General features: G+C 52.1%; 1 protein-coding gene and 1 long non-coding RNA gene across 13 annotated transcripts in view; one reads left to right on the plus strand and one right to left on the minus strand.

Annotated features, from left to right (window-relative positions):
* MTSS1 (MTSS I-BAR domain containing 1) overlaps window positions 1–19,901 on the minus strand; it is a 140,436-nt gene that overhangs the window by 5,124 nt on the left and 115,411 nt on the right. For 4 of the 12 annotated variants that reach the window (XM_037048493.1, XM_037048498.1, XM_037048491.1 and 1 more), the window contains exons 7-12: window positions 17,274–17,285; window positions 9,886–10,043; window positions 9,025–9,132; window positions 7,761–7,858; window positions 5,278–5,488; window positions 898–1,092 (exon numbers count right to left, since the gene is read on the minus strand). In XM_037048493.1, the coding sequence (XP_036904388.1) occupies window positions 898–1,092; window positions 5,278–5,488; window positions 7,761–7,858; window positions 9,025–9,132; window positions 9,886–10,043; window positions 17,274–17,285 (782 nt within the window). Of the gene's footprint in view, window positions 1–897; window positions 1,093–2,070; window positions 2,191–5,277; window positions 5,489–7,760; window positions 7,859–9,024; window positions 9,133–9,885; window positions 10,044–17,273; window positions 17,286–19,901 lie in introns of all 12 variants that reach the window. The other 8 variants (XM_037048495.1, XM_037048492.1, XM_037048502.1 and 5 more) reach the window with 5 other exon arrangements.
* On the plus strand, window positions 12,126–12,387 carry LOC118988665 (uncharacterized). Its single transcript, XR_005066826.1, has 2 exons — window positions 12,126–12,178; window positions 12,257–12,387. It is a non-coding gene; the product is annotated as an uncharacterized LOC118988665 (long non-coding RNA).

A 19,901-nucleotide genomic window follows, 5' to 3' on the forward strand; every position in this document is an offset into this window, starting at 1 on the left:
CCCGCAGATGAAAGACCTTCAACAACCAGGCAGTGGCCTGTGGAGACTCTCAGTTAGTAGCTGACCCACTGTCTGGTGTCTGAAGGCCCCAGCCAGTGGAGATGGCGTCCCCAGGGACCAGGCGGACCATCTCCCCCAAATGACTTCGCTGGAGCGGAGTGACCACCAGGGGGCACTAAAGGAACTGCAGCCACTATACCTGAGGCTGAGGCTCCACTTTCTAAAACCTGAGCCCCAAAGGACACTTTGGAAAGTGTCCTCTGAGGTCCTCACGTAGGAAGGAAAGGCCCCTGGGTCAGTTGGAAGATTTTTGAGGAGTCTGAGGGTCCACACCGCTTGTGAGGGACAAAGTTAAGACCTGCTCAAAATGCCGGCAGCCTAGGGGCCTACTATTCAAATTAGGGACCTCCCTTCAAAATAAAGTGGAATACCCTCCGGGCAGCAATTGGGAGTGCTAGGGAATGATCCTGACCCAGTAAGGGCCTCAGGGGGAAAGTCTGGGGAGCTTAGTGAGGAAGACAGTCCCTTTCCAGGCCCTGGTAATAGCAGTGACACCCTGAGGGGGCCAGCCCCCCCGGAGGGCAGAGCTGGGATTTTGAACTTGGAATGGACTTCCCTGCAAGGTCCCACCTGTGCCCACTGTCTAACTGGGGTTAACCAATGTTTAGTGCGGGAGGGTCTCCAATCTCAGCTCCCGGTGGAAATTTCTATCTCGAAGCTGCCTGCGGCCTTTTCGCTCTCCCGTGGGAATTTGGTGAGGGAGAGGTGTTATGGGGAAGAAGGCAGAGTGTGAAAGGAAGGGGGTAATCAGGGTGAGGAGGGGGTGGGACAGAGGGGGTGAGCACGGAGGCAATGAGAGGGGAGAGAGGAGAGGGGAGAGGGAGGAGAGACACAAACCTTCCAGCTAGGGATCTGAGATGACGGGAACATGCCGGGCCCAATGGTGTAATAATGAGCGCAGTCTGGAAGGTGGACAGAGGTGACCCGAGGGAGCAGGCGGGAGGCAGGCAGGCAATGAGGGAAAGGACTTGCCCCCACGGGCCCCACATGGGACTCACTTGATAAACTATAGTGAGAAAACCCATTAGACAACTGGAAACAAAACAAAAAGGGGGAAAAAGGAAAAAAATTAATACAACAGGACAAGTGTGGATGGCATTGACATTCAACGGAAGGGAAGACCTGAACAGTTACGAACAAACAGGGCTCTCTGCTCACGGATGGTCCAGGATGCAGGAGACAGGAGCCGGTGCAAAGAACGCACAACTGGTTTACTTGACACCAAGTAAGGTCCGTATTTTGCTGTGTATAATGTGTACTTTTTTTTGCCCAAGTTTTTCAGGGGAAAACAAGGGTGCATATTATACCTGGGTATAATGATCACATACCATGGGTATAATAATCCCGTGTATAATGCGCACGAAAATGTGGGTGTGCATTATATATGGCAAAATACGGTATTCATCTGAGGAAGTAGTTTATCTATAATCTGTCAATAGTTTGGAAACTGATCAGTGTCCTTCATCTGTGATGTTCTCAACGATTTCTTCAGTATTTTTAACAAAACATCCTTTTAGGCGATAGTGGTTTGCTCGTCTCAGTATGCAAATTTAAAAACTCTAAAGCATCTTCGTCCAAAATCATCCCACTGTTCAGAATTCCAAATCAGGGTGAGTAGGGGGCGGTTTGCAAACTCAAAGGTGGAAAAAGCACACAGTCTGACACAGTGAAATGTCACACCCAACAGTACGGTGACAAGGAGGTGGGGTGCTGGGGAGAAGAGACGGGTGAGAACACACCATTCTGGGAAGAAGCCTTCACATCTCCGAGTTCCCCATAGCCCTGCCTCTCCCTCTGGACAATTTTGTGACGACCTCACACTCATTGCTCGAGAGGCAGACATCCACTCAAGGAAAATGCCCTCAACCTCATCCCCCTCATCCCCCTCATCCCCAAGCTCTTGGTGTAGATTTTGAGTTTCCAGGTTCCTGCGCCTGAGACAAAAGCAGCAGGCAGGGGAGGGGGACAGGGAGAAGTGGGACCCTGGTGGCTGGGACTCGGGTCGGTCACCTTCTCTGTGGAGGCCCAGGCACCCATGGTGGAGCCTGAGCTGACCGAGGTGGGCGAGCTGCATTCGCTCACTGACTGGCAGGTTTCGGAGGCTTCCGAGGAGGCCGAGCTGGACGAGTTCTGCAGTGGGTGGGGGGACCACATGGGGGGACCAACAGAATCCAGACCACACACCAGCAAAAAGTAACCGTAAATTAATTTTAAAAAAATGGCGGGGAAGAGCATGCACAGAGAGACAAACATATACATAGAAAAGGGAAGGATGAGAGAAGCAGAGCGTTAGGGTTATTTTTTTCCCCAAAGCTGCACTCAAGGAGGCTTTCAAACCCTTGAAAAGAAGTGTGAGACCCAGCAAGGTCTGGACCACCAGGCTGTAAGCCCCCAGGACCCCAGTTTGTGTGCATCTAGTCCTGTACTGGCTTACGAAAGGTGCTCGAAATCACCGAACGGATGAGTGGCAACCACCATCTCTTCCGTGTAAATGGGCCCCCTTGTGCACTGGGCCCACCCAGGTATTTGCTTTGGTTTTTTCCACTACCTCTGGCTCATTCCAGTCATTCACGGAAGCCCAGCCCCCTGGGGTCTACTATTATTTCCCCAGGAGCATCCCTGTATTCACTGTCTAGGAGGCAGGGCTCATGTTTCCGTCACCCCTTCCAGCCACCAAAGGAAGAAAGCTTCCTGCAGAGGGACGGAGCGAGAGCTTCCCCATCCTGCAAGGGCAAGGGACCCAGAAGACACCCTGCACAATGCCAGCGGCCCCGCGGGCCAAAGCTGCATGGTGGACGCCTAGCTGCTCACCAGGCTCAGGGTCTGGTTAGCAGTCCAGGATCAGAGTCTTAAGGTTTGGATTTAAGTCCTGTTTCTGCCACTTGTCTGTCAAGGAACTATGGGCTTGATGTCTCCAAACCTCGATTTTCCTCTTTAGAATGTAGATCAATAATATCTAATGATGAAGCTAAAATGAGATTTTATGTGTGCGTGTGTCTGTATACAGCACTTCACCAAGTGTAAAGAAATTTAAGTCATCACTCTTGATTTCCCAGGATTGTTTATCTTGGTTCCTCTGACCCAACTAGGTTCAACTTGAGAAAAGGACCTGCAAACCAGCCCAGGGCTGCAGGGCCGTGTTTCTGCTGATCTGTGCTCACTCTTTCCAAAGCACCCCTTGCTTTGGTGAGTCGGCAACTGTAGGAAATCACCCTCACCAGGAGCAGGGCCTACTCCCGGGCACGCTCAGAGGAAGGCACAACCCGACGCGTGTCCCCCTCGTCCCACCCTCGATAAAGACAGGATTGCAGCCGTCAGGAGGCGGCCTCCTTTGGCCTGTGTGATTTGTACAATTTCCCTAAATTTCCTCTCTGCTTTCTACTTATAAAGTAGCAGCAATACTTTTAAAAAATCAGATTTTTCTATTAAATTTTGCAGCACCCTGAGCTTAGAAACTGAAGTCGCTGGCCAGGCGTATGTATCTGGGCGCCAGCTCTGAGAGGCAAGGAAATCCCAGCCACCACCTTCCGCTTCCTACAGCGTTGCCCCAGGCAGAAACGCTTGCGTCGGCCTGACCACACACGCACAGGCTTCGACAAGAAAGCCGAAGCTCGCAGCCCCTCTCTCTTCAGAAATGGTTGTCAGTGCACAAGACTGGGTTAATTTGTCAGTTGATAAAAAACACACACAGAATTATGAGACACATTAGAATGGCCTTTGAGGAACTGCAGAATCTTGCTTTCCTTCCCATCATTCACATGCTGCTTGGGAGACACACAGGTGTGGTTCAGTGCCGAACGTGGTGGGATGGGTGCGAGAGGGGGGAGGGTCATCTTCAGAGACCAAGCCCAAGCACCCGGCTGGGCAATCCCATTAGAACTTAAAGCTGCAAGACCCAGGCCAGGACACTTTGTTTGAAATTAGACAAGCAGAGGCCACGGTCTCTGGGGACAGCTGAACAAATGCCAGAGGGAGTGGGTGGGGCACCAAGAGCTCTGGTTCTCCAACATCAGACACATTAGGCAAGAGGCCTCCAGGCCTGGGTTCCTGCAACACCTCCGCTGCTTGCTCAAGGCAAAATGCTGCCCTAACGCGCTAACGCGCTCCCAGGCCCGCCTCGCGGCCGAGGTGCGGCAGAAAGGCTTCTGCACCAGGTGTCAGAAACCTCCTTCCAGGGCCCCAACCTGCAGGCCACTCCTTCCAGTGCTGCGCAGGCAGCTCACTTGTACCGCATCTCCGAGCCTCCGCCTCCACAACACAACAGGATGGCGGGACTAGGTGGCTGTGGGAAGAGTGACACAGAAAACACCTGTGGGAGGGCCTGGGGCAGTGCCTGCCACACCAGAGGTGTGCAGTGACTGTCGGGCAAACTGGACACTTGGATACACAAGACAAGCATGTGACTTTCTGTCCACAGGATCTTGGACCAAAGGCTGGGTTATGGTTCAGTCTCACAATGTACAGGATGGGCTTGAAGCCACCATGCCTGGCAGATGGCACCATGGGGCACCCTGGACTTGGCATTTCCCAGCATCTGTGCTGTGGTGCTTACTAAAGGCAAGGCCAGACGCCGGCACCAGGGGAGCCAGGGCAGAGAGAGGAGTGGGGCAGGTGCCGTGATGTGCTGCCTGGCTCCCCCACTCTGCTCCAGGGGTACGGGCCAGCTGGGCTGGGCAGGGCTAGGTCTAGCCCCACCCCCATAATCCACTGTGGTTGAAGAGATTTAACACCTCCCCTTCTCCCAGGAGCAAAGTGCCAACAGAATAAACTATAAAGGCTCTGATGACTCATTCTCATACTCAACATAAACTGATAGGGGGAACCCAAGACTGCAAAGAAGGGTCCCGAGGCAATGTCCCATGAGGGAATCTCAGAGAGAACCAGACATGGGGAAGAGGTGGTCCCATTATGCAAACGCCCATTGACTACACCGTCATGCTAAGCTGGGCACTTACAGGGATGCCAGACAGTAGCCAAACCTCTTTGAGTCTATCTACTCACATGTGAGAACCCCAGACCCACATGGCGACTCAGCCACCACCGCCACCAGGAACACAGGCTGCAAGCCCGACTTACAGCGTTCCTCCCTCTGGGGCGGGCACAACACATCCAAAGACTAGAAAGGAAACCAGACTTTTTTCTTGTCTGAGCCAAGATCCTTCCATGGGTCCGGGCACCAGGCACGACAGCTGCTCCCAGGGCTAAGGGCACCCTTACCTGGTTGGGGGCCTCTGGTGGCATGGGGGATGGCGACTTGGACTGGAAGGCGTCCTGGGATATGAAGCCGGAATCGTGGGAGGACACGCTGGACAGCCGCACGGGCGCCTGCTGGGCCAGGTTGGAGCTGCGGCAGCGGTAGTGGGAGCTGGGGGAGTGGGAGTGGGAACCGCTGGACCGGGAGTCGCTGCTGTTCACGCTGTTCAGGCTGCTGTGGGGCGAGCAGAGGGGCGGGCGGTGGTGAGAGGCAGGAGGGGACAGGAAGCAAGGGGCAGAGGAGGGACAGCAATGTCACGGAATCAGCTCTCGGCCTCAGAGAAGCAGCGCAAGCAGTGAGGTGCGTTTCCAAAATGCCAGGTCATTAAGCTGGTAAACAAAAGTTGTTTTTTTTCCTCCACATGATCCAAAGGCGAAAAACCAGCCACCAGGACTCAGCTCTCTGCCCACGTGATGAGGCATCTTTAGCACGGAGGCCTGTGATTCTGAAAAGTCACATCCTGCCCAATTCTGCCATGTTACTGACCACCAAAGCTAGGGGACCTGATGTCTGTGGCACGAAAGGAGACGGGGCTGATCTTGTCTGCTGTCTGCGAGCAGAAACCAGGGCCCTACAGCAAAAACCACAAAGGCATCAGTGTGACCTGGACAGGATGTACTACTCTTGGGTGGTTGGGCCATCTGGGTCCAAGAGGCCACGGTCACCCAGCCCACCATCGCTTTGCAGCGCAGGCACCAACGGACATCTCAAGATGATTTCATCCTAAGTAGGCCTGGTTCAAGGCCACCGGAAAAGAGCAACGGCAAATCAACTCAATGTGCTTGTGTCAGCATTTTATCAACAAGGCTGATGCCTGAATGAGTGGCCTACCCTGATCATAGGTGTTTCTCTGTCAAAATACCCTCGGGCCTGGCGTTAACAGTACCCCTGGCAAGACGCAGGCAGTTCTCAGTGACTAATGGCAACCCCTGCGAAGCCGTCAGCTTCCGAGAATAAACAGTAAACAGGATGTCAAAAATCACACACACCCTCGGGGTGTTCTGTCCACATTCCTTTTCCAGTCATAAGAAACATGCTCCACAGTCTGTACAATAACTCAGATCACGAAAACCAGAAAACTGAACGCAGTCCTGGTCCGAACCGGCCGAGCAGACATTCGCAGGGCAGCTCTAGAAGCATTTGGCGGGATGAAAGGAACAACCCAGCCTGGGATTCCAAAGCCTGGGGTTTCTGCTCCTAACCCTGAGAGTCCTGTCGAGTTCCGAGAACTCTGGTGGCTGAGGAGGTGGTCAGGACCCTGTGCCTGTCTACACCACGGTGGCGTGGGGCCAAAGTTCCGACAGGCTGGCACGTGCTGGCAGCAATCACCGCTGCCGGGAATGATTATCCGGATTCCTGCCCCCTCTCCACTCAGTCAGACGAGGGCATGCGGGGACTGACCGGAAAGCCACACGCTCCCCGCCAGCCGGCCCCCAGCTGTTGTCGATGCACTGCGCCTTCTTATGGAAACTAAAGCTGTAAGAAGGGAAGGATCCTGGTGCAGCTGTGCTTTATTACAGGCGAGATACAGTTTTGGTAAGCATCAAGCAGCAAACAGAAACAGTAGATCTGTCACCCAGAACACGCACAGGCACAGAAGATGACATGAAACCAACCGAGACCTTCAGGCTGCAGAACGGCAGGAGGCAGCATCTGAACTTCCTGCTCAGTGTCTGACACAAACTCAGACACGAAACAAAACACACCAGTGTGTGCAGAGACATAACCACACGGAGATTCGGCAGATCCTGCCCGCTCCCTCCTCTCAATGCTAAGGCACAGGAAGTGGAATTCACTTGGTTTTGAAACAGCAAAGAAGAGGAGTAGACGGAGGTTACCAAGAAAGGCAAGAGAGGATGATCGAGCTTCCATCCTCCAAGAAGAGAACGGACTTTGTGGTCAGCAAGCCAGGAACGGCTCTTGAACAGAAAACTGCTAGAAGACAGTTTTGCCGGTGGCGGAACTATCCCAGTTGGTTCTGTCTGTCTGTCAGTAGCACCATTAATTAGTTAGGAACAGTGGTGGCGGTGGCTAGTGAGTAACGGGGCAAGATTCCATCTACTTTATGAAACCCTGCGATAAAAACTTGGGGAAACTCAGGGCACAAGCCACCACGACTTCCTCTGCTTGTTCTGATAACCGTGAGATCCGCCTGTTCAAGAACAAAGAAATCAAACTCGAATTCACAAAGTGGGAAAATCTCTACGACATGCAACTGAAAGACAGGAAGCTATATCCACTCATGTGGGGCTGAATGGGGTATTCCTCCTGATCCGAGACGAACCCAGAGACTAAAGAGAGACCAAAATCATGTGGAGTTCTCTCAGCCGATGACATCACTGCTTCCTGCTGAAAGCAAGCATGTCTAAGAGGCGAAGGCCGCTGTGCGGCTCCCGGGAGCATGAGAAGAGCCGGTCCTAGAGCAGGGTCAGAGCCCTCCGCTTACCTGCAGACACTTGACTTGCGGGACATGGTGGTGCTGGGGGAAGAGGGTGGCGTCTGGTACGACCAACTGTAATCAGAGCCTTTCAAGTCCAAAATCACCTGTGGGGACAGAGCCAGGAAGGTGAGGTGCTGAGAAAGGAAACATTATCTGTCAAACCTTAAAACCTGTAACATCAAAATTCTGCCATTACCCAGGGTACAGATTAAAGAAAAAATGTTGTTATGGGTTTTTTGCTTTTTGTTTCTTAATTAAAGAACCACACTACTAATCCATTAATGTCATAATTCTTCTTCGGAGACAAGTAAAACTAGACTTAATTGGGAGGTGATGGGCATGAAGAGAGAGAGGAAGATCCACGGTGACAGAAGACCAGTTTACAAGAGTCGCTTACACCCAAGGCTAGAGTCCACAGGACTTTTGTCTGATGGCACCACTAGACAATAATGGTTTCAGGACTACTGATCTTGCGTTTAGCCATTTGCTCGTCAATGGCCACTTGTGCCCCGTTTGACAGGTCCGATATTGTACAACCCGACAGAACCAAGGGCAAACCAATTGTTTCACAGTTATTTCTACATTTGTCTCCCTGGCTTGACAAAGAACTACTTGAGTGTAAGATCTACCTTTTGTGCACATAGTAGGTGCTCAATAAATATCTATTTACTGAGTGAATGCCTGCATGCTGTGGGCTCGCAAGAGCGATTTCATAGAGTGGGAAAGACAAGCTCTCCAATTTGTCTTCTGAGTTGGCTCGCTGAGGGGGCAATAAGAAGTTTATGCAAAGAGCAAAAGCCAACCTGTGATTCATCAGCTCTTCCCCCAGATACGTCTCTTTCCACTTGACACAACATTAATGTCACAGGAAGCAAATAATAAGCACAGAAATGCCACCTGTCTGATAAGGGAGCACTTCGTGCATCACTTAATTAGAACGGTTTGCCACGACAACCAAGACACGCCACTGTGCTGTTCCCGTGAGAGTGCATGGAGGGCAGGTGACCACAGTGGTTATGACCACAGGCTCTGGAACTGCCTGCCTGGTGCACACCTCAGTTCTACCACCAACTAGCTAGGCGAACCTGGCTCAGTGACTTTACCCGGTGCTCTCCATGAAGAGTAGCTGAGACAGTCTAGGTTCAGCAGCGACTCTGCAATGGCTAGTGATAATGATTGCTATATACCACAACAGGATAATGCCTCAGGGGACCCTCATGACCTTGAACCTCTTTGGTCTGCTCCCCTGAGTGCTGACCCATCCTCCTACCTGTTCACTTGAGGAGGGCAGTTTGTGAGGGTCCATGGTCAGGCTTTTCAGGTCTTCCGAGATGGTCTGAAGGTGAGTTATTTCCCCCAGCATTGAGATTTCCTCTTCCTGAGAGACAGCAATTCACAGCATGTTGTCATCATGAGCGACCCACTTCATCGTCCTCGTCCCTCCGTTTTTATTCCAGCCCTGCCTAACCCCTCGGACTTTCCTGAAGAGGGTCCCCCGGGGACTGGCACATCTCTGCGGAAGGCACTACCGGCCCTCTGTTTGGGAGGGGGGGGAGCCCCGCCACCACGGGAGTGGCCCGCGTGCAGCAGACGGCGGTGAGCCAACGCTGAAGCGAGCCCATGGGCTTCCCTCAGTGTCTGGGGCTAGCAGACCAGCTGCGGGGGGTGAGAGGGGTGTCTGCCTGTGTCTTCCCTCACAGGCCCTGCCGCCCGGCCCCCTCCATGTTGGGAGGGTCTCCTGTGAAGTCACTCAGCTTCAATGGTGACACAGTCATGGGTACTTTGGTCTAGCAGAGCTTACAGATCTCTGTGACAGCACATGTGTGTCCAACAGAGGTCCCATGTCCTCTCCTGTTCCTACTACAAACTTAATAAACAGCGATGGCGTAGGAACACGGGACTATGGCAGAAGCAGCACTTTCCCGGAAGTGCCACACCGGGGCCTTGGGCCCAGGCAAGATGATCCGGAAAGTTCTGGGATTGGGGGCCAACTCACACTCAGGCACACTCAGGCGCTTGTGTCAGGTGTTCCCTGACACACAGCAGGTTCCCAACGACTCGACTTTGGGTGGAGAAGGAGGATCTCCTCCCAAGTGGCACTGAGGCCTTCTGGAACTCTCCACTAACTTACAATCACGGGCCGCAGCATAGAGATGAAGGTGCAGAACCGGCCACGTTCTTCAATCAAAGCCTTCCGGACGGCCTGCTTTTCTGTTTCTTCCAGCAAGAGATACTTATCATTGACATCCTGGAGAGCACTGTCCAACTGAGGCTGGATGTCGCCTCTCCCTGCAAACAGAACAAAGCCCCAAGTGTGGCTTGCTGAGATATCATCTCCCAGGACTGTGGCCCCTCTTCCCCTGGGTGCTGGAGGGGAAACCATACATTTCCAGGACGTAGAAGAGCGATTTGGTAATACCCAGAAAGGAGGTAAGGTGCCTATTTTTCTAGGACTAGCCATTCCCAATTCGCAATGCTGCAAGGGTGCACTGGCTTATTCCTGGCACAGCAGATTCCCCGGGGGAACCCACAGCGCCTTCTGCCAACTAAACCCCAGGACATGGCAGCCAGACAGTATAGTCTCTCCTCTTGGAACATTCTGAAGAGTCTAAGGGATAAACAGGTGAGGGCCTGCAGATGACTCCAAAATTGGGCACACGCTGGCTTTGCTGGGTCCGCCCCGATCAAAGAGCCTCTGTCTGCACAGAAGAGCCTCTCGCTGAAGGCAAGGGCGGCAGGCACCAGCTCTCCTGGCTCCCGGGGCCCCTGGGACTTCCTGGCCGTCAGCTGAACTCCCCAGTGGAGCGTCCCAAACGCCCTTGCAGTTAAAGAAGCCCAGTAATAAAAAGACCTACAGTCAGGTCTCTGCTGGTGAAAAACTGAAGGGAGTGTCACTGCTGAGCGGGCGGGGGGGCGGGGGGGTGGGGGGGGGTGGCGTGCAGCCAAGTCCACAGATTCCCAGCATGGAGGCAACCATTTGTAGAGTGTACGACAGGGTGCTAACCTTTGAAACAGTTCCAGAGATTGGCTGGCAAACTGTCTTTATAAATCAAGTTTTATCAGAGCATGGCCACGGCCCATCATTTACATGCTGGCCACGCCCACACTTGCTACGACTGCAGGATGGGGGCTCTGTGACAGAGACATTACAATCCGACCCTTTAGGGGAAAAGCTGGCAGCTCTAGAAGACGACAGTGGACAAACAGGCCCTGCGTCGGGGGGCGGGGCTACTGTGATCTGACCTGTGGTGGGAACAAGAGGGTGACCACCTGGGGGCCAGCTCCTGGGCTTCCACACTGGGCGGGCCCCAACAGGGGCTCCCCCTGTCGCCCAAACCAGGGAAAGGATTTCTAACTTCCTCACAGTGATGGAAGGAGGCTTCACTGGGGCTGGTGAGCACATCATATAACACACAGACGATGTAAGAGAACTCTCCACCTGAAACCTATACACTTTTATCAACCAATGGCACCCCCATAAAGTCAATAAAAAAGAAAAAGAAAAGACTCCTCAGGGCAGGCTCTCGGACTCAGCCAGCCCTCAGCACAACGCCATGTGTGCGTACAAGTGCTGGACAAACGCTCAATCATTTTCAACACAGACTGCCGGCGATGCAGGTGGCCTTAGGGGTTATCCAAGGGCACCTGCTGGTACTCCAGGGGAGGTGGGGCCTGGAGAAGGTCCTTCAGGGAACACGGAGCCAGCGGGGCAGAGCCCAGGCAGCCCGACCCCTCTGTCGCTGGACTCAGTGCCCTTGGCCCACTGCCTCCAGTCCAGGAATGGGCGTCACTACCCTCTTAGGGAGGCTTCTGACCAGTCACCATGCGCCCCTCTGACGAATGACACAGAGCACTTTAAATGCAATGCATGGTTTGGTTCAAAAAAGCAAAAGGGTTGGGGAAATCTGCCTTGAGTGGATGAAAGTAGCCTGCAGCTTCTCTTGTAAGTAGATGAGAAGGCCGAATTTGGAGCAGGAGGTCAGGCTTCGAGAATGGCCCATCAGAAGGGGACCTTCTTCCAACACAAGAGGTAATTGGGTTTTAAGTCATTTGTGAGGCAGTGGTTAGGTCCCGAGTAAGCACATAAAGGGAGACTTATATGCCGCCAGAAGCCACCCCTGGAAGTGCCTTCGCTGGCCCATCAAGTACAGCAAACGTGGGGTGTGTGTGTGTGTGTGTGTGTGTGTGTGTGTGAGACTCTCACTCATCACAGCAGCACCCACATAGGGTCAGTGCAACCATGCGCAGTACTGAATCGCTATCCCACATTGCCATCGCGTAAGAATCTGCTGGTTGAGAAGGTCCCACATATGTTCAAGGTCACCCACTCACCCATTCCTCCATTTACCGCCATCTACCCCACAGGATAATCCCATCAGTTCCCGCAGCATCTCTGCCATTGCTTCAGTTTCTCCCACCAGGAGGTAGGAGAGTCACCCACACATGACCTGGCCACCAGGAGGCAGGGGAGCCATCCACACACACGACCTGGCCACCAGGAGGCAGGGGAGCCATCCACACACACGACCTGGCCTCTAGACCATAGGTTTCACACGTTTGTAGTGGACAGGAAGCCTAGACAAGCATTCTCCACTCTCTCCAGGGCCTTGCTGGGGGACGTGGGCTGCCTCTTGAGGACGCACACTGTCCCGCAGACAGTGGGAGAAAAGGAGGAAAGCCTAGGTCATCACCACCTGGAACGGTAAGGCTCGTGCACCTGACTCCACGGACACCGAGTGTGGACATGACACAGGCCCCGCCCTCGTGCAACCGGCAGAGCGGTGTGGCCCAGCGAGGGCCCTCTGTGGGTCTCCCAGCCTCATCCGTGATGTTCTCACCTACGGTACATGGTGGGCTGCGGACCCCGTCCGCGGGCGCTTCAGTGGGGGAGGGCAGAGCGGAGCTGGGGGGAGGGGGGAGTGGTGAGCAATGCCTGACAAAGACCAGCTTGGGTGCGCTCTGATTATAGCGGTGACTTCTCTCACTGTCAGAGTCTGACTACAAGAAATTGGAAAAATGTGTATTTTACTTCCTGTCACAAGTTACCAGGCACATGCCTATGTGTAATTAACAACACTGACTTTCAAAATATACTTGCATAGAAACGCAAAGTGACCAGAACCGAGTGTAGTCTAATCTCGTAAACATAAATTTAAATTATTCTATAATTATAGCAAACTTATCTTAAGTTTATATTGTGTTATAATTAAAGGGCTTTACAAATTGTGGTATTCTAAAACAAGTATAATCTGTAAAGACTGCTATAATTACAGTTATAGTGAGTACATTTCCACTCAGGATAATCATAACCAAAAAACACAACACTTATTTCTTAAATTTGCGAACACAACGTATAATCATATTTATTTTAAAAACCGTGGAGGAAATTACTCCATGGCCCCGTCAGACACAGTGGCTTTAAGACGCGCTACTCTCTTCAGGCCGAAGAAGTCAGAGTTGCACCACACAGGTGCCTGTCCACTTCCCTCCTGTGCTCGACGTCGTGAAGACAGCCGTCACCAACACCCCACACACGTCTCAGGCTCCCACGTGACTCTGCTGTCCTCCCGTTTCCCCTCTGCTATCGCCCCTCTCACTGGGCCACCTTGCTCTCTCACCTGGATAGCTGTAAGGGCCCCTGATATGTCACCTATCTGCATTTAGATCAGCAGCCCCGAATTGCTGTCAACATGCAAGTATTATCTCTTCTTGTCAATAGCTCCTGTTTCTTTCCAGCAAAGTCCAACGCCCTTCACATGGCCTGCCCTGCAAGGCTTGCATGGGTCAGCCCGTCTATGCACAGCCTCAAGCTGTGGGACCCTCCTTCTCTCCCCCCTCTCTGTTCACCCCACCTTGCGGCCGCTCTCCCTCCTTCGGCGAAGCCCTCCTCCAACTCTCTCACTAGATTAGGATTCTGTCATTTGAGCCAGAAGCTCCCGATATGTATCCTCCATGACACTCCCCGGTACTAATCTCATCTTTATTTTTCTGCTTCTCTGAGTGACATCAGTCTCCCCTAATGAAAAGCCCCGGGCATGTTTCTGCCCAGCACTGTGCCTTCTCACCCAGCACACCTGCCTGGACACAGGTGCGCAGGGATCTGCGAGGGGACGTGGCACTGATGGACTCGCTCCACCCGTGTTTGCTCACTGGCCTGCAACCACGACGGCCTTAAACGGCCTAACACCATAAAACTGGCCATTTCCAGGACGGCCAAGCAGTCAGCAGCAGGGAGGGGTGCCCTAAATGGGCTTTCCAGATAAAATTCCTGGGCAAAGAATTGTCCATGACCTTTTTTGTACAATCTAAGTCACCTCAGTCCGGAGCACTTTTCCCCTCTCAGTTTCCAGGCCTCACACTGGAGAATTCCGATGAGCAAAGGCCAGGCGCCCTCTGCTCCCACAGGGGAAATCACACAGCTACTCTTTTTTACAGAAAACGCTGCTGGGGTATCGTGGGCACATGTCACGGCTGAAGTAGCTCCCTTAAAGGAACAGGGCTTTTTTTAAAAATTGAGTTTTGTAAGGGAGAGTGGACAAAACTTTCTGGTATGAAGTGAAGATCCCATTTCTTCCCACCATTTACACTTTTTTCCTTTAATCTTTATGTATGTGCTCAAGGCAGCAATTAACGCCCCTTTGGACAGAGGGGCGACAGGCACTGAGGGAGGGAAAGTGGCTTGCTCAGGGTCACCGTGCCGTGGAAGGTGCGGCCGTAGTTCTTTCTCGTCCACAAGCCCCAGGCTCACAGTAAACACAAACCCTGGGAGTGAGCTGTCAGGAGCTAAATGTTCCACATCGGTCCACGGCAACACGATTCAACGTCAGGGGTGGTGAGTGTGACCTGGAACCTCCCGGCCTCTTGCCCCACACCCTGCAGCCCACACCTAAGCCTGAGCCTGGACCACAGGCGCCGTTCTCAGGCTAAGGACTTCTCAGCAGAGGACAAACCCAAGACACGCTGGGCCAAGATCATTTGGGATGCCAGAAAAACACCCAAAGTCGTTTCCTTTCCTGTGCCAGACATATGAGGAAGCTGCAGGAGTCTCACAAAACGACTTCCACCTGCCCCGAGACCGACACCATCTGTCACTCTAACACACCTCACAAATCAAGGTTATGTCCCACGATCGACAGCACGCCATCACAGTTTAGTCAGCAGGGATTTCTTTTTTTGTGGTTTAGAAAATACTGGTGTACCTTACAACTAATGGCAACCCGAAGTCAGTGGGGTGGGATTTAAATACTGAAACGGACATGTAAGGTGAGACTGGAGATTAGAATTTGGAGTGAAATACTCCCTTTCCAGCCAAAAGGCAGTTCTCATCAGTCCTCCATACACTCTCTTCCCTCCCTAGTACCCTGCAACCATTCTTAACTGATTCCCCAAACACCCAGAAATCAAAAACAGGAATCAAACTTGATTCCTGTTCTTCCGCCAACAGGCTGTGCCTCAGCTCCCACTCATCCGCGAGACGTGACTAACAGCTAGTTCCCAGCTCGCAGGGCAGTCGTGGGCCAAATGAACTCATTCATATGAAGCGTTTAGCCCTGTGCCGAGTGCGTGGTGAGCGCTGGGTAAGCGTCAGGTGTCACCAGTGGCCACATGGCATCCCTGAGGTTGTCCTCCTTACCCTGGGCGCCTCAGCCGGGGAAAGGGTACAGGCCCCAGTGGGTTTCTTTCTTTTAAATGAGTATTCAGTTTGAGGTCCTCTTTGATGTACAGAAATTTGACAGATCCCATAACCCTTTCACTCAAGGAAGGGGTTTCTCATCACGAAGATTCGTTGGTCCTGAGCCATCAGCTATTCGCCCGAGCGAAGAGCAGGAGGAGACAGCACAGAGGCCGGCCAGGAGCTACCCCGTGCCGACCTGGGGCGCACCGCGCTGCGTCTCGCACACAGAAGCCTCACGTCACGGAGGAGACCATCCTCCGCAGTCGAGGACACCTTCTACCACCCTCCGCCGTCTCCAGGTCCAGAAACCCATGGCCCCTTCGACTCCTCCTTTCACTCACTCCTCTCAGCAGCTCAAGACCCCGTTCGCCTCTCCCTCCCTGTGCCCTGGCCACCGCATCTCTCGCCTGAAGAAAAGCCACTTGCTGTCCAGCAGGGCCACGATCAAATCCAAATGCACACTGTCACAGCAGAATCTTCTAGAAGCCATGAAGTCTTCAAGGGCTTCGACACAGCCCTAAAAGTCAACTGTTTGATGTGACAGGAAGACCTTGATCAGGTCCCTGCTCACCTGTGCCTAGTCCTGCACCTGGGGGAAGAGAAAAGCCGTGTGCACCTGTGTCAGGCCTGGAACTGCCCTCGGCCATGGGGCTGGGGACAGGGAAGAAGGGGGAGCAACTGCTTAAAGGGGGTGTCTTCTGAGGATGACGCAAATGCTCTGAGACCAGATGGTGGTGACGGCTGCACCATGCTGTGAAGGTAGTAAAAGCCAGTGACAGATACACTTCCAAACGGCGCACGGGATGTGGTATGAATTTGACCCCGAGGAGCAAAAGCATGGGCCATCTGACTTTCCTTCCAAGGCACACTGAACACTGCTTAAGCTGCGTCACACACACAACACTGAGGGTCGGAAAGGACCGTCACTTTCAAAGTTGGGGAACCACTAACTAGCCCGACGTAACCGTGAGGGGAGGTCAGGGCACAGCTGTGTCCCCATGACAGTGGCCACCCTGGCCCCACCTGTGAGGGGAGACCTGTGTGGCTCGGGTTCCCTGTCGATGACAGGAGCCAATTCAAACGCTCCTGGGAGCTGCTCAGTGCGAATGTGCACAGGGGCTTGGGCACATCCAGGCCCGTCACAGATGGGCCTCCCAAGACGGGGGACAGCCGCGAGACGCGAAGCGCAACTTGAAGGTTTAGCAGCCAAATCACCCACAGAGTGCGGTTCAACATTCAGTCCAGAAGAATCATCGTGATTACTGAACTTGAAGATCCAATACCTCTGAAGTGAACCATTTCACAAACTCTGCTGAAATAAGAAATACTTTGTTTTTGATTTTTTAAAATGAATTCTTGGTTTTGAAAAGAACTCTATGGTTCTTTTCAAAAAGTTAAAGATACTTTGAAGCTTAATACAACCAAATCTGATTTGGGAATTATCTGAGGGGACATCACTTAGTATCGCTCTACAGCTCTTTTTTGTGATATAAACACATACATACGTACATATTCTTAGGTATATATGTATGTATGAATATACTTATTTCCTGGGGAAAGCAGGGTTTAAATCACTCTGTATTTCTTCTTTCCATGAGTCAAATACTGGATTATGATGGCGTGAAGGTTCTCACAGTATCGTGCTAACCCGTCAAAGCCCCAAACATCGAAGAAAGAAAGTGATTGAAGAAAGAAAGTGATTGAAACACACACGCCAAGCACCATCGATTGTTCTGAGCTGGTGGGAACACTCGGGCCGCTGACACAGGTCTGGACAACCACAGAAAGACCACAGCAGGGACCACAGCGTGACCAGCCACCAGAGATTCGCACGGCAGACTTACCGAGAGCTTCCACTGGCGGGGCACACACGGTGAGAAAGTGCAGGACACACCATTGACACAAAAAGGAAAACAACAAAGTCAAACTGGTATTCGAGCAGTGGCCTTACCTTTCTCTCCCGGGTGACACTGTCCACGGCAGCCACGGAACTGCACAGGAGGGCGATTAAACCCACCTCTCCCAAGAGCTGCAGAGCCAAGACTGCTGGCTTCCAACACACCAAGTCTCTCCTTTTCATCTAAATCGCCCTAGTTCGGGATCATCGCCCTCGGGCAACACAGCAGGGCTCGCTTGTTTTTTAAGAGAGACGAAGAATACATTCCCCAAAGAAGTCGCTTTAGAAGCTTTACCAAGAAACCCCTCCGAAGGTAACACTGTAACTTGAAGAGTAACTAGAAACACCCAGAATGCAAGTTTAGCTGGGGCAGAAATGAAAAAAATAGTTAAAGAATCTAGAGTTTCTGTATAAAAGTAAATAATATGCTAGTCTGGAACTCGGTGAGTCTGTTTAGTGAGTTTATAATATTAACTTTGCAGCCTCTGGTGGAAAATGATAGATTCAACTATTTAAATGTCAGTCCTGAGGTTTCAAGTATTAAAATGTTCCAGGTCTCTCAAAGAAAGTCCCTGATAAAATTTTAGTCAGTATAGATTGAAACTGAGGCTTCATCATAATGAATTTTTCAAATTTAAGTTAACAATAACATGGGAGCTAAATGAGAAATGAGGCTGCTGACTTTGTCCAGTACAGTGGCAAACACAGGGGACCAATAGAAAATCTGTTTCCTACATCCAACTCCCTCTTATTTCCTCGGACAGGTCACGGCCACTCCAGGAGCCTGACGTCAGCTGACGTCAAGCACCAGGGACAGGGCTCCAGAGATGCCATGTGGAGACTGGGGCTACCGGGTCAGGTGCCCCACACCACTCATTCCCACCTGCCTGCTGCCTGTCTTGTCCCCTCACCTGTCAGCCGGCTGGCTCTGCCCTCCGGCCCTGGCCCTGGGCACTAGCCTGAAACTTCTTGGAGGGTAAAAACAGTCTCTCTAGCCCCCAACTCCCGACCTAGTATTTACTCCCCGGAGCCATTCGATGAACCTGCCTTCCACAAAAAGAGGCCCCTCCACCCACAGCTGGAGCACAACTTATGCCAAGGTGTTTCAAAATGATTTTCAGATAAAGTCTAACCAAAAACAAACAAAAAAAAGTAAAAGTGGTTTTGATGGTAGTAATTAAATATCTATTAAAATATAATATAGAGGACAAACATTAAAAATGACTGCTTTCCTTATCACTGGTTAAAAAGGGCCAATAAAGAGTGTGACCAAAGCTGGTATCTGCAGGGTGAGAATCAGGGTGAATTAGTCACACAAGGCACGTCCCACACGTGTCTGCCGTGTCAAGGGCAGTGCTCGGACTGCGCCAGCCGTCTGGAATTTTGAATAGGAGAATCAGAAGAATTTTTAGGTCAAAGATCACGGATTTTGAAAAAGGCACAGCAGAGAGCTGCCTTCCTCCTGAAAAGGGAGGAAAAGGGAAGTGGTGCCTTGGCTGCATAACTCAGACTCAGGTCCGTCCGGACAAAAAGGAGGGCACCCAGCACCTGCCCGTCCTGGTGCAGGCTGCGGGTCTCCGAGCAGCTCCGGACACTCAGGAAGCTGCGTCTCGGGCCAGAGGGGACGGCTTCTGGCCCAAAGGGACACTTCGGCAAATGAACTGGAAGCCTCAAATAACCCGATTTCTCCCGACCCTTAGCTTGCAGCAGTTCCAGCCCATTTTCGGGCCATCCAGAGCACTCCATCTCAAACAGGCACTCAGAATGCTGACTCTGGTTCCTTCCAGAAGGTTCCATTCACCCCGGAAATACACAAATACAAACACTTGGTAAAAAACGCACTTAGATATTTTAGAAAAAAGGATTTAAAAAAAATAAAGGAAAGACATTTAAAAAATGTTCTCTGGAGTAAGCAGAAAACCATCCAGAACATTCCAAGCAACTGACTTGGCTTATTAACCTCAGTCCCCCTTCATGGCCGCCTGGTTTGGAGAGGACAAGGAGCCTGAGATCTCCGGAGACGTGGTTGGGAGGGAAAAGGCGGATGCTGCGATCACAGCCTCCATTCTCTCCGCCTTGGGTGCCCCAGGACACCTCTCAACTCAACACCAGTTATTGCCAAGCCTCAGGGCCAGAGCACCTCTTCATGCTGCACAGCCTGGCACCTTCCACGTCCTGAATCCTTCTGTCCGGCACCTGGGTGCAAAGCTCAACATCCTCCCCAGGCAGCCTGAGCCAGTGCTGGGCGAGTCACATCTCCAGAAACTTCCTTCCATGCTGCCCTCCCATGGACCTATGGGGCTTCCCCTGGAGGTCCCAATTTCACTAATTGGACAATGCCAGTGACTTTGAGTTTCAGCCTCGTGCAGAATTAAGATAAAAGGATTATCGCTGAAGCCAAGAACTTAAGTCCCCTGAAAAGAGAGGTCTGGAAGAGTAAAGGGAAACTAGCCTTACCTCATCCTTTTCACCAAACTCCTAAACATTTTCCCAGCAATAAACATCTTTCCTGGACCCTCCTGCCAAACCGGTAATCTCTCTTATCTCAAAGCTGCCAAGCCGTCTATGAGGTGGA

Source organism: Sturnira hondurensis, unplaced genomic scaffold (genome assembly GCF_014824575.4).
Source record: "Sturnira hondurensis isolate 20B ecotype Veracruz unplaced genomic scaffold, ASM1482457v3 Scaffold0006413, whole genome shotgun sequence".
Classification (NCBI taxonomy): Eukaryota; Metazoa; Chordata; class Mammalia; order Chiroptera; family Phyllostomidae; genus Sturnira; species Sturnira hondurensis.